This window comes from Vespa crabro, chromosome 8, assembly GCF_910589235.1.
Source record: "Vespa crabro chromosome 8, iyVesCrab1.2, whole genome shotgun sequence".
Lineage (NCBI taxonomy): Eukaryota > Metazoa > Arthropoda > Insecta > Hymenoptera > Vespidae > Vespa > Vespa crabro.
In genome coordinates this window covers 9,087,038-9,105,087 of record NC_060962.1, presented here as the reverse complement: position 1 = coordinate 9,105,087, position 18,050 = coordinate 9,087,038, and the positions used below count along the sequence as shown (strand labels likewise).

Genomic DNA, 18,050 nt, shown 5'->3' with positions numbered 1-18,050 from the left:
CTCGGTTCATTATTATCGTAACGCATGTATGTACGTACATCTTCTGATCTCTATAATATATATATATTTTTTTTGTTCTTTTTTTTCTTTTTTTTTTTTTACATTACCATGTTACACATAAGCGAAGGGTATTCCAAGTGCCAACACGTTAGATAAAAAAGATCTCGGTATAAAATATTGCAGCTTGAGTATTGTCAAGCCACGACATAGACTATTTTCCAATATCGGAATTAAATGCCGGAATATTATCGATCAAAAATGGAAGCGTTTGTGTGCGTTTAATCGTACGGTTAATATATATGTATGTATGTATGTATGTATGTATGTATGTATGTATGTATGTATGTATGTATGTATGTATGTATGTATGTAATAATACTAATTCGACAATGCGGATCAATAATTTATCGTCTTTAATTCAACCCTTAAAAAAGTCAAAGTCTTGATAAATCGTGTTTTCATGAATGGAACACCCTAAACTTTTACTACGATTCGCAATTAATAATAGCTAATAATGAAAGAAAAAAGAAAAAAGAAAAAAGAAAAAGAAATAGAAATGGATCGATGGAACTCTGGTATACTATTGCCTATTTATAAATCCTACGATCGGACTGTCCCACTTTTTTTCTTCTTCTTCTTCTTCTTTTCTTTTCCTTCGACGATGTAATATTTTCTATAGTAAAGCAGATTGAAAGTTCTTCCTTTTCTTTTTCAGAAGGCCATTTCCATCGAATGAGAAGTTTCTGTATTTATTATCTCGTTATTATTATATCATCGTAATATATTATAGTTTTTAACGCCTTCGATATAACTAACATGTACGTCTTTGTTGCGCGTGTATTTGTATATGTATATGTGTATGTGTGTGAGTGTGCGTGTGCGCGCGCGCGTGTGTGTATGTATCGTGTACTTTCTATCTTTTTTCTCTCTTTTTTTTTTCTTTTTTTTTTTCTTTTTACAGCATTTTTAACAGTACGGTCGTGTATACAAGCAAAGGCACACTTCAAGGACAACGCAGACAAATCTCGAGAATATTCTTCCTATCTCTATTTCTCCCTCTCTCTCTCTCTCTCTCTCTTTCGTCGGTTTCGAGCTGTAATATACCAGAGTTCTAACGAAGAAAAGAAGAATCGATCTAATATGAGAAGAAACGATATGGATTTGATTTGAAATGATTTTAACAAGGATATTGTACAACATTATAGACATTGGGGACCTCCTCCTCCGTTGACGATCAAATAGTCAAAATTTCTATTCGGACACCTCTTTCGTTTCACGAAAGTATGTATCACGCTCGCGAAAATTTCTTGACTTTCCTTTCTTTTTATTTTTTTATTCGTTTATTCGTTCGTTAAAGCTAATCAACATCGATTTGGCTCGCAATGCCGTCGGATAAGCGTTACAACATTAACAATGGCTCGACGGTACACACTCGTTGCAAGCCAAATCTTCCGATATATCGAGCCTTACCACAACCCATTTCATACTCATTTACATTATTATTTTCTACTCTTTTATTCTTTTTCATTTCCTTTATTATGATTATTATTATTATTATTATTATTATTATGTTTCTTTTTTCTTTATTTCGTTTATCTCTTTTGTCTTGTAATATCTACGAATGATCCACGAATCCGTAGATGAGTCGCAATTTCGTAATGTTTTCGATCAAGCGTGATAGGATCGACGATCGATCGTCGGACGAGAAACAATAACAATTTTAACGTAAAATGTATACTATATATATATATATATGTACGTACGTAATATTATGTTTATTTATATGCGACGAGCACGACGATCGATCTCTAGCGAGATCATTTAAACTATACAATTACGCACCTTGTCTATTCGTTCGTTAGGAGAGTGGTAAGGAAGGCTGTCCAAAAAAAAGAAAAGAAAAGAAAAGAAAAGAAAAAAAGGAATAAAAATGTGAACAGAAAAAAAAAGAAAACAAACATACAAAAATAAAAAAAAAAAGAAAGAAATAAATCACAACGTAAATCTAAAAAAAAAAAAAAAAAATCGGAACGGAACTCTCGTTCGAAGCTTCAAAATGGTCTTTTATTTTATTTTATTTTATTTTATTTTTCTTTTTTTTTTTTATTATATTCAGAAGGTCGAAGTCGATAAGAACGTGTCCAAATAAGAGGAACAAGGACAACGTTATTTTCTCGACACAGCGAAGATCATCTTCCTCTCTTGTTTGTTTATACCCGTTTTCTCGTAATCACGTGATTCCTCGAAAGAGAGTCCTCTCGTCGTTCGTCGAACGAATTACTTTACGGGACGAACGTTCAAAGACGCAAAACAAAAACACATAAGGCGATCGTACGACAATTGTCAACGTTCATCGTGTTGGTATCATCAGTGATAATTTCGCACGTATTTATATAAGTAAGTAATTAAGTAAGTAGGTAAGTACTTGTTATAGCGGATGTGGATTCGAGAGGAAGTTAAGGCGAGAAAGAAAGGATTACACAAGTGGCGATGTTCGATAAAGGAGGAGAGAAGAATAAATGACGCGCACGTCTAACTCTTCTAATATCCTGTTAAAAATACACTCTTCCTACGTTCGCATCGTAACGTTCGTTATAGTTCCATAACGATTAGGTCGAAATGTTTGCCATCTCTCTCTCTCTCTCTCTCTCTCTCTCTCACCGATTTCTTATTATTTCTTTTCTTGTTTCGTTATTTTCTTCTCCTTCTTCTTCATTTTCCTTTTCTTCTTCTTCTTTCGTTTCATTATTTTCTTAATATATACCTTTTTCATCTTTCCCTCAAGTATTTAGTATTATCCATGTATATATAGCTATATGTATATATGTATGTGTATATGTATATATAATATATCCTTTATAGTCGATTTTTATCATTAATATACAAATACTGGAAGACGTGGTGGCGCCCGAAGGGGGCCGTTTAAAAGATTATTTTTTTCTTTTTTTTCTTTTTTTTTTTTCTTTTTTTCTTTTTTTTCCTTTTATCTAATATGTTCAAGTGTCATCGTTGCTTGGAGCAACGATGAACCCTCCCTCAATAAATGGACCGTAAAACTTTGATCGGTCCGCTATACACGTAAATTATATAATATACGAACGCGAAGACGATCAGGTCTCACGTTCGTTAATCTCGTGAACGGTCCCTCTGTGAGGTCTCGCGTTTATCATCAATGTACCGGAAGTTCGAGATAGTTTACAACGAATTTACGAGGAAACTTTGTAACAACTCGATTTAACATTTATTATTTCGTCCTGACTCCGAATCTCGTCGCACATTAACGCTAATCCTTTTCATATTCGCATTTTCGCACGTGTAAAAAAATCGAGTGGCTCGATATATATATATAAGTAATCATTCATCGAATTCGATATTCGACGCGAAAAATAATTCGTCGAATCGGTTTACAACACGCTTTTTTTGCATTTTCCAACGTTGAGTTGTTCTTTTTTTTCTTTCTTCTTTTTTTTTTTTTTACACGTAAGAGTGAGCTTTAAATCGCATAACGAGTGCAGTTTTATTTTCTTTCATTTTTTTTTCTTTTTGTAATTCTTTTCTTTTCATTTTTTTTTTTTTTTTGATATTTTCGTAACCTTTTTTTTTCTTTTTTTTATCGTTTTTTTTTTTTTTTTAATTTTTTATTTCCCTTCAAAGTAAAACTTCATTTTCACGCGACAAGGCTTTAATGGTCGGAAATCATTTAAACCGATTCGATGTTCTTTCATTAAGATAGATCGCTTTCAAGTTGTAGTATCTCATTTCTGAAGGAAAAGATTTATGGATGTACCATAGTTAAGTAAATTACATCGACTGTCGTAACAATTACTTTTTAGGGACGGAACCAGAGACATGAAATAAATCGTCCTCGCGACTCTTCGTTAGAAAAAGGAATTCGTAGATCGTAAAAGATTTTCTGACCAGAAAAGAAAAAGAAAAAAACTATATAACGTGGAAGCCTTGATCGTATGTCAGATCGATCGCATATATATCATTTGTTTGCATATTACTCTTTTGCCAATTCTTGATTTTACATCCGATATCTTTAATCTAGAAATGAGAGACGATTTAAAGCAAAAAAGAAAAAAAAACTCGAGTTAGAAAAACGTGCAAAAGCTTCGAATAGATCGGAAGTAATAGAGAGAAATCGTTATTCGTGCGACGATGGATTCGATACGAGAGAGAGAAAGAGCCAGAGACGAAAAAAGGATTTTTGAAGGAAAAAAGGCAGAGTAGACCGCTCGTATATAACTTGCTTAGACAACCATATTTTTTTTCTTTTTTTCTTTTTTGTTTTTTTTTCTTTTTCTTTTTCTTAAGTAGAAAGGGGCAAACGCTAGATCCGTTTAGAAAGGTCAATTCGTAAATGCGTACGCGCCTTATAATAGCGTGTGCGTGCGTGTTCGCTTGCGAGTGGATCACCGTTAACGAGTGGAGAATCACGCCAACCTAACGACGAAGATGGTTAACAGAAGCACGACCAGGGTCGATCGACTGAATTGCGTTGATGCACCACCGCAAATCTTTATCTCCATTTCCTCCGGATGATAATTTATACACTTTGGCGGTCTTCTCCGATAGAGCCGTTCTCTTCTCGCTGTACACGCTCCTGGTTCAGTCATAGCTTCGATCGGCTCGATGCTGAGTTGTTTGTTACCACAGGGACACAATGTGTCTACCACCAAGAGAATCAAATTCGTGTGATGTATTTTTTGCACGCTGAAAGGCCTGTCGAAAAGTCAATTCGTCACATATTACGAGGATTCATACCTATTTATACGCGATTACATCTAATTACGGAATAACTTACCTTTCGCATCCTGTAACATGGCAATTCGTGAGTTTTCCTTTAAGCGGATTACTTTGGCCGCTGGTATTGAGTCTTTCAGGCTGTAAGATATAAAGATCCGTCTTCTTTTCGCAAGACCTTAATTTGCGCGGTGGAAAATGGGCGGACGTGGCACGAGTAGTCGGTGGTGAAACGGGTATCGGAGGTGCGACTGGTATTTCCGAAAAGTGTTCTTTTCCTGGTACAGATCCAGCGGTTGATTCCGCCGGTGCTATCGACTCCAAATTGTGAAGTTCAGCTAGTTCGTCGGCACCGTTGTTATTGGGATCGGTTTCAACGTCGGTGTCAGAAAATATCAGATCGTCTGGAAAGATCGGGTTATTTTCTATCACGATCGAATTAATCTCATTTATTTATATCGATCGATCTATCGACTAACGGGCTAACGAATATAATTTACCATCGTTTTGCATGGAATGTGCCGCATCCTTGGCAAAGGCCACTACAGTACGCCAAATATCTTGAACGTTGAAGCTGACAAAAAGATTCCAAATGAAATTGCCGATAAGCGCGGTGCCTTTTAAAATAGATGCCGATGTGGTTCTTGGTGCTGACGAACGGTGACTTTCTTGAGGGCTGCACGTTCCCTGATAATCGATAACTGTTACCTTCCTGAAATAATAGATAATATTCGATATTAACGAGAGCCCATAAGTAGAAACTTTGTATTAAGTGACAATGAATAAACCTGTATATCCTATCTTGTACCAAGGAATCCATTATGGTACCATCTATCTCGCCGAAAAATTTCCCGGTATGTTCGTGTCTCTCGCTTATAACGATAAATCCACTATTGTCGAGTATGTAACAGTCGAGTTCCTCCGACGCACAGTTCTTTTTGCAGCCAGACATTCCTGTACACTGTGGGAGTTAAAATTGCGAAACAAATTGTCATTGAAGTAAAATCAAAGCGACGGAATAAGGTTGAATGATTACCGTTGAAGTTATGTTAACGAAATGCGACGCCAATGAGGAATGTTGAAATTGCAATCCTACCACTGCAGCCGGAGCTTTATGTCCTTTTCCAATGAAGATAGCGTGTGTCGCGGTAACCAGAGGATTCGGTCTTTCGGCTGGTGAAACAATATTATGCTTATCGGATGAACGAGATTTTTATGTGTGGGTGGTTGGTCAAAAGATTTCGTCGTTTTACACGTACCGGCATCGAATGGAACGCTAAAAACGAAACTTTCTGGCTCTATCGAGTGTTGATCGACGGCACGTTTGTACCAAGACGATTCCATAGCTCTTGCTTGTTGTTCGGGAAACCAACTGAAAAGGAATACTCGACTGACGTAATTCTTGAGCGATCTGACGCAAATAAAATCGTGCGATCATTTACGTACGGCTCCTCTGCGGTCTCATCGCTCTGTTGATGTTCGTGCCAACGAAAAAGTCCGCTTCTAGTTGCGATGAAGCTTCTCGTAACCCCGAATCTACCTTTCCCTTGGCTGTAAAAACAAACGTTTCGCGTTAGAAAAGAATTTTATATGATTATATTGAAATTGTTCTTTTTGAGAACACATTGAAAATTATTTATTGATCAAAGTCGAAGTATTATAAGAGAATTACGAAAAGAAAAAGGAAAAACAAACAAAATCATCTATCTCACGTTGCGGTCACATTTTCTGAACACCCTCCCCCTTTCACACGTCTTATCACATTTAATTGGTTTTATCACATTTAACTTAATCGAGACGATCCTTCGATACAATATTAAACTCATACCTTGATTGTTTTTTTTTTTTTTTCTTTTTTTTTTTTGGATTACTTTTCAGACCGTATAGAAAATTCTCTAGGTCTTGATCGATTAGTTTTATATTCAAATAATATTACATAGGGTGTATAAAAAAGAAAAAAGAAGTACGCATCACCGTTTTACCATGTAATTTTCCTTTTGTCGACAACTTGTTAGAATCAAGTACGACTTTTTAGACATTTTTATGCACCCTATATATCGAGTTGCATCGAAGAGCTTTCAAAGGTTTATTCCTTAAATCGAAATAATATATTGATCGTCGTATAGAGAGCTCGTCGACGTTAAATTCGACGCAAAGGTGGAACAATAGCAGGTAATTATACACCAGCTAAGAACTTATTATGTTGCAGCGTAGACGAACGCATTTAGACAAATAATTGTGCATAATGGATTTTTGCAAATTACCTGTGCAGTAGAGCCATCAGTATGGCAATAGGGCTAGCGGTGGAGACACACAATAATAAAATGTAATAAAAATATATGCAATGAAATATAAGGTCTTGTAAAATGAAAGAGAGCGAACGTTGGCGCAGAGTGCATAATTTTCTAACTACGTGAAAAACGTGGAAACGCGAAATATCCGTACTTATATGTAATGCAAATTAATTTGAATTTTTTTTTCTTCCTTCTTTTCTTTTCCTTTTCTCTTTCTTTTCGTTTTCATCGTGTACCATTGTCCGCTTTTGGCACCCGACGCAGTACTTTTATCACGCTTCCACGTTTTTCTTTCAACCAACGGTGCCTTCCGCCGTCCCCGTCGCAATTATGCGAGACAACCTGTCACGGGCAGAATTAAGAGTGCGACGCAAGGATAATTTTCAATAAAACTTTGCAATAAAGAGCTCGACACTCTTGTGACATTCTCGTAACGGTGCGTGAATTAATAAGTACAATAATCGCGTGCTTTGTGCATATTGTGAGGTGCTCGAGACATTACTAAACGTTCGTTGCGCGTATGTGAAGGATTCACACGTGCTTTTCTATAATCCTTTTTTTGTTCTCCTTTACGTGGATCGACTTACTTACTTTGGATTCTCTTCTTTGTGCATCGAACTTCTTCTTTTATCAAACCCATCCGTTACCAATGCGTCCAAAACTAAAGACTGAAGTAATCTCTTATCACCTGAAAGCAAAAGTCAATAGGTCAATCAGAATACACGTTGCTGATTCGAATAAATTCTTATACCTTTGGTATTACACTTACAATAATAAGCGTCCTTGTCCGGCTTGCTCGCCTGTTTATGGTGCGAGCTTGGACTCCTTGGTCTCAAGGACATCCACTTCCACCCGGGTTTTCGCGTGCGTGATAAAAAGTGCAAAACGCGTTCCTCCGGGGAAGAGAACAACTTGTCCGATGCCGAATTATATTCACAGTACACCCAATCTGGATGTACTTTCCAATTATTACCTTTAAAGTATTCCGTCACTGAAAAAGATTTGAACGAACGAAATTGGTAACGTCAAACAAGTATCCGAATAATAAGATGTATGTAGGTAAGTACAAATTTACCATCGACTATCGTGTGCTTGATCTCTTGTTCGGCAAGGAGTTCGAACATGCCATACCCTTCGGGTAAAGCCAAACCTAATGAAAACGGCGTACCCTCGATCGGCTTGTAAAAATAATTGTGTCGTCTGATAGTCACTCTTTTCTGAAATTTGCATTTGTTTTTTTGTGGTTAGTATTTTATTTCCTTTTCTTTTTCTTTCTCTCCCCCCCCCCCCTCTCTCTCTCTCTCTCTTTCGTTACGTAAACACACACGACAGTACGAGAGTAGCAAGCAAAATTTACCATGTCATCGTAATGAATTTTCACAGCAAAGCCAGTCTCCCCTTCCTTCTGATCGATCATATCGTGCCTCAACTGTGAAAAGAATTTAATTTATGATTCAATATAGTATAGATAAAACGGATTCCTCGTCGTCTTTTATCACTTACATCTAAAAGAAGAGAATTGTTCAAAGAGTGCGAGGGTCCGTCGTATTCGGCTAGTTCGACTTCCGATAGGTCTACGCTAATATACGTAGGTTTCAGTGTCTCCTCGTACTATATCGCAAACATGAATGTTAAATTAGATAATTGATCGAAGCGCGTCTCATCCGTTATTTATACTCACATCTGCATTTCCTGGCTGCATTAGTGTTGTAACAAACGTATGTAAGTATCCGATGAAAAGAATATCCTCTATCACGCGATTTACTTACCAACGGACGCAGATCCGGATGATACAAGACACGGCCATTATTGTCGACAATAAAGGAGTATCCATTGACTCCCAACTGAAAAATTGATCAATCGATCAAATATCCTTATAATGTTAAGAAATAAGCAAAGATATGTATAATAAATACTTTGGAAGGTGGGACGAGTTTTTGAATTTCTTCGACGGGAACGTCGGTACCAACGACGCCCAATAAATTAGCCCTTTTCAACTGAAATACATCGAACAATATGTATTAAGATAAAACTGTCGATAAGTAAATAATCAAATTTTAATACGTACCGTATGATTTCGACGATCCAAAATCGGAGCAGTGACGGACGTCATCAGCTGTCCACGATTTTCCCTGCCGTATCTACCGCTCTAAAAATAAAATCGACGTACACACGTTATGTCGTATTGCTAATACAACGTCGATATATACTTTACCTTTCCACCGATGTAAGCCGGACTCCAGTGTATAGGATGATCGTGCTGATAAAGGACCATAGGTCGGGCGAGTACCTTTACATATTCGAAAACTTTACTTTTAATCTCCTCCGGCTTGGTAATTCTCGCATAATACCCTGTAAATTGGAATGATCGATTTACACGATCAGCTTAGATATATGTTTAATAAGAGAAATGATTTATACCTTTGTTGTTGCATGCCATGTCAAAGAGTTCCGGACTCTTGTCACCGCCAACGAGGTAAGTAAATAATCTGACTGGCATGTGCGGCCAGTTATACCTTTTGATCACTTCCTTTGGAGGACCTTCGTTGTCAGTCGTTATCAAGATTATCGCCTGATTACATTGACTACCCTGACTGGTTCTGTTGTACTTTTGAAGTATTTCAAAGGCCGTACTCAAGGCCGCCGATATATTCTTTGTCGTTTCCTCGCGTTTCAATGTATTCGTTGCGAGCTTGAGCTCGTGTATGTTCTCTGGCGAGGCCTGGGCTAAGCTGTCCTTGAAACACTGTACGATTTCCTCGGCCGTTTCGCCATATCGGTAAACGTTCACGTAATCGTCGGGACCTAACGTGTCCAATATCGCCTTTGTAGTGGCACTTATTAATCGTTGATTCCTCTCGCTATCGTATCCCATGGTGTCTATTAAAATTGCCAAATCTTTTGGACTATTCGCAGCACCGACGAACCAATTAGAAGTCCTGAAGTCGTACACGTCGCGATAAACACGATTCGAGGAAACTGACGGTGACTTGTTCGTGCCAAATTCCATCGGTGGCCACGTTATGGCTAAAGAAAAAAAGAAAAAGAAAAAAAAAAGGAAAAATAATATACCAACTCCGATTCCAAGTAAAATGGTAATTCTAATAACTCGTTAGCAGTCGAGTCGGTCTGACAAAATTTCAACGTTATTACGAAGATAACGAGGGACGTGCATTTACCAGGAAAGCGTCTTAAAAATCCCGAGGTAGCGCCGTAGTACTGCCAAGATAACGAAGGATCGCTTTCGTAATTATTGACGAAAAGAGGATCCAAGTATTCGCTCCATTGAATGCCCGCAGCAACGTCGCTTTCTGTAATGACATTTCGAACGGCGTTAAAAGGATTGCGAAGTAAGGAATACTCTCTCGAGAAGTTAAAGTGGCTTCGAAAGAACGAACGGAAACTCTAGATGCGACATACTTTCCCAAAGTATTTATTTCGATTTATTTTAGTATAAATAAACGTCGTCCGAATTTGTAAACTTTTGTATACTGATTATTTGCGATAACGTACCTGTCTCTTGTATTCCAGCTGGCATGAGAACCGACGATAAACTGACATTGACTGCTAGCCGATCGAAATGACGATTCATGCTTAGATATACTTCACGAGAATCGGAGGAACCTTTGCCATCTCCCATAAAAAGATTCGAACGATGGGAAGAATGATACTTAGGTGACACGTTACCGTCTCTTGGCGCAGAAACTGCGGCCTGTTCGGCACTTTCCATTAGCCTCTGCGACATTCGAGAAAATAATTAAAGATCGCTGATACACAACGATATAAACCGACTATACGGATTTTCTTATCTACATTCGTGATCGTTCAAGAACGTTAATCGATTAAAGGTCCATATATATATATATATATATATATATATATGTAATACATGAAAGAGAAAGCATCATTTGCACACCATAATCCTGGAATTAATTAAAAAGAGATCAATGGAACAGGATAATGCTTGGGCTTAATTATTCGGGCATCTTCTTCGTTGGTAAGTAAGTAAAGTACTTTGCTCGTTGTAAGATAATGAGAGAGATAGAGAGATAGACCATATCGTTTAACCGGCGACGCAATGTAAGTGCAAATGGTAGGTATAGCGTAATAGGAGTGCAAGTGGTGGGAGAGACGTGCGCCAAGCCTAGCCTCGTCAACCAGTCAGGTACTTCCCCTCAACGTGATAGGATTCGTATCGACGTCAATTACTTTATCCATGCTAGTTCGTCGATTCCTCCGAATAAATTGTAAGAGCATTAAAACGAGCCATGCGAGATCGGGGATTGCGAATAAATATTATGAAGGAATTTATATCATCTATCTATCTATTGATTATATATTTTATTTGACTTTTACTCACCATTACAGCGTTCATTTTAAAGTCCATCATATTTTTAACTTCAGCAGCCATTTCTCTTACCAGTACCAAGCCGTCCCTTTTAATAAGATTCGCCTCGACTTTGTAATAATTCTGTAGAAATCGAGAAATAACGATAACGTTGAATATAATCGTGGAGAGGGCGGAGGGTGTGGGAGATGGAATGGGGAGAAAGAAGAAAGTGTAGAAAAAGATCAGGGACGTGGACGATGTCCTTTTGATTTCTAAACGTTGTTCAATTATTAGGGTAAATGCTCAATGAAAAGTAGTTTCCCCGTCCACTCGGTATTGGTCGTACGTAGTCGGCATTAATCGGCACGTCGTTAGTGGGTGAAAATAAACGTCGATACGTGCGTCGATCGTCGGTATTATTATTCTCGTCGGTTTAATCGACACGCAAAGTGCCAATTGGCCTTGACGTTGATAGCGCATTTACCGCTACAGACCGTCTACTACGTCGGTTCTTGCATTATACACACCGAAATGGGAATAACGTTCGAATTGTTCGTCGATCGGCCGTTTAATGACACACCCCACGACTGAGTCGTCTATGATACGTGCTTATGAACTTATTGTTAGACGAATTATTTCCTTCTAATTGCGATCATCATTCAGAAAAAAAAAAGAAAAGAAAAGAAAAAGATCGTTTCGCCGTGTTCGTATTATCACATTGCGATTGTATGTTATCGGAAGGGTAAACGAGCGTCGAGAGGAAATGGAGAGGAGTGTTAGCTGAGAAGAAGTTGGGAGAATGGAAGAAGGGGACGGTGATGCCAGGGGCGTAAGGCAGAAAAAGAAACGAAAAGGAGGATAATGGACAGGATGGATCGAGCGTAAAAAACCGAGCGACCGAACGAGCTTTCTTATCTGTGGAAAAGTAGAAACGAGAGAGAGAGAGAGAGAGAGAGAGAGAGGCGGAGACCCTTTTTATTTTCTCTTGATATTCGTGCGAAATAAAACACGAGCGGTTGTGTGACGAATAACTTTTAATGACCTTTCTTTATTTCGTACGTATTTACGTAGGTGTCGACAAAATATCTACATTATTGATTCATTTTTCTAATTTGAGATATGTACAAAGTTCGTCGATCGAGAAAAAATATTTTTATCATCGAGGTTTAATCTTAAAAATATGAAGGGTAATGCCTTGTATCGACCCTTTCTCATTTAGTTTCCCCCTTCGCTCGATATTGCCACGTAATCGTTCTATTATTTCCCAAATAATCGAACAATATCTAAAAACGAGCATTCTCGAAGAATAACCACTGTAAATCATTTAACAATTTCTATTCTTACGACGAAGACGTACAACGCTCGTTTATTCTCTTCAGATTTCTTCGTACGTACAAACATAGAAAGTAAATATTAATATTTATCTTTATGCATATACATGTATTTATATAATCCGTAGTGTAACTACGTCGAATTAAAAATGTTATCTCTCAATTGCGAGAGCAACAGGTAAATTTAAAAGGCTCCCATTCGAGTGCTCCTCCTTATATGCTTTCGATATATCGTAACGCGCGTATACGTGCATACGTACGTAGCTGTGTGTATGTATGTACATATATACTCGCAAGCGCGCGCGCGCGTGTGCGTGCATATATATATATATATATATATATATATATATATATATATACATTTACGTACAAACAAAAGACGACGACAAATAAAGAACTTTCCTCTCTGCTTCTTCCGCGAGTTTTGAGAAAGAAGAAGCGCATAATATATATTCCATAGGATGCTTTTGTAATGCAACGCGAGAAGAAATATCTTTTTTCTCCGAATGAATTACGTCGAATAGAAGAGAAAAAAGAAGAAAAAAAAGAAGGAAAAAAGAAAAAAAAGAAGAAAAGAAAAATATTGAACTCGATTTTGTCATTGGTCCGTTATACTTTTATTACGCTATACGTAAGTATATACATTGGTTTTTTTACGAGCACGGCTACAGAGATCGATTCTCATCGGAGGAGAAGAAAATGGCGAAGCCGATGACATTCGATAGACGTTCGATTTCGTCGGTGTGCATCCCTCTTTCTCCCTCTCTCTCTTTCTGTGTATGTGTGTAGGTATGGGTGTATGTGTGTATGCTTCTACCCGAGAGAAACGAGCGAGAATAGTGGTTATACGTATGTACGAGGTGGAAGAAACGTTGGTGGTTGGTGGAGATGGCGATGGCGCCGTAGAAAGGACGAAGAGGGTGAGAAGAGGGTGAGAGAAGAGAACCAGCACGATTCGACGCTCGTACTTTTCGCGCGTTGTCGTATCAGCGACAGGGGATTCGAAGTTCGCGTATTATCGATCAGCGTGTCGCGTCCGTTTACTCGCTGCGACTACGAGCAGAGAGAGAGAGAGAGAGAGAGATGGAGACGCCTATGTATACGTACATTCTACGTTCAACCACGTTCAACCACGTTCAAGCTCGTACAACTTCGAACTCAAGAGCCACCTGCAAAAAGGCCCCCCTTTTAAACGAACCTTTTCATACCGACGCTCTCAAACTCTTCGCGGTCTTTATTTTAGCCTCCTCCCTCCTCTCCACCCTTTCGTTTTCTCCCTAGCTTTCTACTTCTCTCATTCATTTATTCTCGCCTCTGGATAACTATATGGCTCGTTTATTTTTCAGAAATACTTTTCAATTTCGTTTATCTCGGTCGTACGATCTTTTTAAATTTATAAATTCCTGGCCTTGCTCGACAATACGGATATCGTTTTTAATCGATAATTAATAGACGAATAAAATTCCTAATCTTTTGTCGTCGAATCATGACAACTTCTCTTTCTCTCTTGGCGTTCGTTAAAATAATAAAGAGAGGAGAACACAAAAAAAAAAAAAAAAAGAGAAAAGGGATCGAAAAAGAAAAGAAGAAAAAAAAAACAAAGGCGAAATACATCAGGGCATATGCAGGCCAAACGACAGCAGAGGTTTAATAACGTAATTAATGATGCACGCTGCTCCAATCACGAAGAGAAACACGTAGTCCATTAAGGTCCCTCGCGAGTAACGGGTTACCGACGTTCTTTTTTTTCCTCTTTTTTTTTTTTTTTTTCTTTTTTTTTGTTTCATTCGGCGGTATATCGAATAGACGTGGGAACTATATAAAATGCAAGAGCAAGAAGTAAAAAAGCGTGAAAAGCGAGAAAATTCAGTCGACGCGGACGAAAGACGAAGGGAAACAACTGCGGCAAGGACGGAACAGCGTCGATGCCAGACACTCTGCTTCTCTTCGTCGTTACCGCTCGTTACCCAGCGTTTCTACCCAGTTTTCTACGTTTTACGTCCTACATTCTTGCATTTTCTATTCTACGAAAGCAATTATACTGGCGTCATATCGTTCTATATATACATATATATATATATATATATATATATATATATATTTATATGCAGCACGTTTATCGAGAAAAAACATCGTCCACGTAACTCAACCAACTTCTCTTTAACCAACGAAAAAATCATCTTACCTTTTGTATTTCGGTCATTTTGGTCACTTGCTTACCAAATTCCCATAGATCCACTCCAAATTTCAAGGCCCAGTTTTTTACTCTGGAAAAAAAGAAAAAGAAAAAGATAAAGGGAGAATTTGTGAGAACGTTGAAACAAGGTATGTTACTTTTGTCATATGTAAGTAAAAATAAAAATAGGAAGTAGAAAAAAGAAAAGATATATTTCAATGCAGACACGTTTCGATTCTCGATTTAAAGCATAAATTTATATCGTTGATAGTACGTGACTCGTGTTACTCGTTCGAATCCATCGCAAACGATGGTAGTTCTTCTTCGTATCCAGGTCATTCTCTTGGAAAGTTCATATAATCGAGTTACTAAAAACGTTATCTTAGGTGAAATAACGCGGTAGGTTGAGGAACACGTCGTTGAGAAGAGAATGGCCCAGATTCAAAATGAACGTATTTCGTGGACTGTGAATCTACGAAAACGGGATGACCTGGAAAGGGAAACGTTATGTCATCATTATATCGCCTTGTCTTTTACTATTCTCGTACAATGATATTTCATCGTGCATAAGAATTTTCTAATAGATATCAAGGATGGTCGCCTTGGACATCGATACTTGTTAATACGATTTACGTGATCCAAGGACGACCTTGAAAAGAAATAGGAGAGAGGGATTAGTTCGAAGAAACTGATTTTCCACATATATGTATATATATATATATATATATATATATGTACATAGGAGAGTCAGCGTATCGTAAATTCGATTGTCATATTAAAGGTGCCACGTCGTAATATGCGACCCGTTTCTCTCCCTGACGGGAAATAAGAAACAATTTTCGTAGGATCGTGTAGGTTCGCGAAAATGAGACACGATATCAAAAGGAACATTCGGTAGCTCGAGTTATGGCTCCCGAAGGAAGGTTGATGCGCGATGATGCAGATCGAGGTCATAGTTGCATCGAGCTACGCTACGCATGTCCTCTTGGCGCGATCAGATAAAGCGGAAGACGAGTAAGAGAGAGAGAGAGAGAGAGGGAAGAGAACAAATTGGAGAAATCGACGTCTCTTCGATTTTACAATGGACTCGTCGTTGAGATCGGGTGCCGATGAAAATGGAAGAGAACGAAATCTAAAGAAGAAGTGAAAAGAGAGAAACGAAGGATAGCGAGAAGAGGGTGGTAAAGAAAGGAGGGTAAGTTGGGGAGGGAGAGCGAAGAGCGTCCCGCGTGTCGCAAGTACGCGCCGCGCGTACTACGAGCGACGACCCGTACGCCCACTCGTCCTCTCGACGTACACGAGGATTGTACACGTCCTACGCGCATCAATCCTCTCGCATAACAAGAATAAGATACACTCCCCCCCCCCAATCTTTTTTTCCTTTTCTCCAATGTCATTTTCTTCTTTTTCTCTTTTTTTTTCTTTTCTTTTCTTTTCTATGTTTTTTTTCTTCTTCTTTTTCCTTTACATTTTCTTCATCTTATCCTTGTCTTTTTCTTTTTTTATTTCTTTTTACGCTCGCTGTAGGCGCAAGCATTCCATGAAAAAAAGAAAAAAAGAAAAAGCATAGAAATAAAAATACTACGATCATACTTACTCGTTATGGGGTATATCCTCCTCCTGCTGAAAGCTCGAGCCGATGCACAACAGAAACAAGATCCCCGAGCGCACGATCCTGTCGATACGCAGAAACATTATTCCGCCGATTTTGGACAGACCCGACTGTGTTCTCGATTGATTCTCTTCTGCCTTCTCCTCCTCCTCCTCCTCCTCCTCCTCCTCCTCCACCTCTTCCTCTTCCTACTTCTCTCTCTTTCTCTCTCTCTCTCTCTCTCTCTCTATCTCTATTTCTATCTCTTGGTCGTTTCTCTCGGTCCTTCTATACTATAACCGATATATCTCGATCTAGGGGATAAGACACGTTGCTTCGAGGGTCAAACGAAGAGAGAATTTCACGCGACGAGTCCTCGTAGCAGCGGCAGCGAGTTACGATCGATCGACGCGCACGAAAGAACCATCACCGTACGTAAAACGTTAGCGTATCGTGCGGTATAAAGTAAGCGAAAAGCGAGCATTATCGTTCACGCTAGATCGTAAGCGCTGGATCGCTCGTATTTGATATTATTTTTGATAGGATCGAACAAATTTCTTTCTATCTCCTTTACCGATCTTCTTGCAAAAGAAAAATTCAGCATCGTTCGTTTATCGCGCGCAAAATTTCGAACGAGATATCCGCTATATGTATATATATATGTATGTATGTATATATATGTGTGTGTGTATATATATATATAGGTATATACTATATATATATATCTATATATATATATATATATATACATATACAAACGTCGGAAATTCGAGAGGAAAATCTTTGGTCGTTTCGCTTCACCTCCAACGCGCACTACCCCTCCTCGAGCGCTCACCACCGTCTACCGAGATCTTCCTGGTCGTGGTAGAGTTGCACTTTAGAATCATTTCAAGCCGAAGGATCCTTCAAAAAGTAAATAGCTGCACCAACTAACTAGTAGGTGCTCCCTTTTAATCGCGATTTCTCGGGCTATCCACGTAATCAGTTGCATTACCGTGCTGTCTTCTTCTTATCCTTTTCTTCCTCTTCTTTCTGGAACGATTACGTTCGAAATGTCATCGAGATGTCATTCGTTCAAATGGACTATTATGAAAGATTAACGAATTATATTGTTCATCGAGGATCTCGAAATGAGGGGAAAAAAAAAAGAAAAGCACGTCCGCCCTTTATACACCCGCGAAATATGCGTCAGTCGAGTCGTGCTCTTTGGTCGGTACAACGGAAGAGGGTGAAGAAGCGTCGAAAGGGTAGATTCGAGATACGTGCTCTTGCGTCGCGAGGTTCGGCGTCTCTCTCGAAGCCGCGGTCCGACGCGTGTAACGCGTTACGCGTACGGAATCTATATTCCGCTCTCCGGAGGAGAGTAAAAGACTGGAAGACGTAGGATGGCCGAGGGGAACGGAACGGAACGGAATGGAACGGAACGGAAGGAAATGGAACGGCACGGAACGGAAAGCGCCACGAGCTCGTGTGCGTCGCGAAAGAGGAAGCGACTTGGCTCGTTCCTCTTCCTTCTCCTCCTCTTCCTCCTCCTCATCCTCATTCTCCTCCTCTTCCTCGCGAACGTACGAGCACCGTTCTC

General features: G+C 38.8%; 1 protein-coding gene and 1 long non-coding RNA gene across 4 annotated transcripts in view; one reads left to right on the top strand and one right to left on the bottom strand.

The window, feature by feature from the left end:
- The window catches only part of LOC124426148, a 7,477-nt gene extending 5,473 nt beyond the window's left edge, over positions 1 to 2,004 (top strand). The window contains exon 3 of the long non-coding RNA XR_006942662.1: positions 962 to 2,004. This is a non-coding gene — a long non-coding RNA (uncharacterized LOC124426148). The remainder of the gene's footprint in view (positions 1 to 961) is intronic.
- A 1,576-nt stretch (positions 2,005 to 3,580) lies between these two features.
- Positions 3,581 to 18,025, bottom strand: LOC124426143 (voltage-dependent calcium channel subunit alpha-2/delta-3). 3 transcript variants are annotated; one of them, XM_046967465.1, is made up of 25 exons: positions 17,270 to 18,025; positions 16,475 to 17,112; positions 14,887 to 14,968; positions 11,401 to 11,511; positions 10,554 to 10,776; positions 10,220 to 10,351; positions 9,462 to 10,067; positions 9,256 to 9,392; positions 9,109 to 9,189; positions 8,957 to 9,037; positions 8,810 to 8,884; positions 8,722 to 8,736; positions 8,544 to 8,651; positions 8,398 to 8,469; positions 8,116 to 8,257; positions 7,810 to 8,031; positions 7,632 to 7,728; positions 7,011 to 7,043; positions 6,193 to 6,297; positions 6,006 to 6,118; positions 5,783 to 5,919; positions 5,535 to 5,707; positions 5,247 to 5,458; positions 4,808 to 5,150; positions 3,581 to 4,725 (listed from the first exon to the last, which is right to left on the bottom strand). In XM_046967465.1, the coding sequence occupies exons 2-25, from the start codon at positions 16,570 to 16,572 to the stop codon at positions 4,437 to 4,439; spliced, it is 3,687 nt and encodes a 1,228-aa protein (XP_046823421.1). In that variant the 5' UTR covers positions 16,573 to 17,112; positions 17,270 to 18,025; the 3' UTR covers positions 3,581 to 4,436. The 3 variants fall into 3 exon arrangements, with proteins under 3 accessions (XP_046823421.1, XP_046823420.1, XP_046823422.1); XM_046967464.1 differs by having other exon boundaries at positions 16,475 to 18,025; XM_046967466.1 differs by lacking the exon at positions 7,011 to 7,043 and having other exon boundaries at positions 16,475 to 18,024.
- Positions 18,026 to 18,050: the final 25 nt, after the last annotated feature.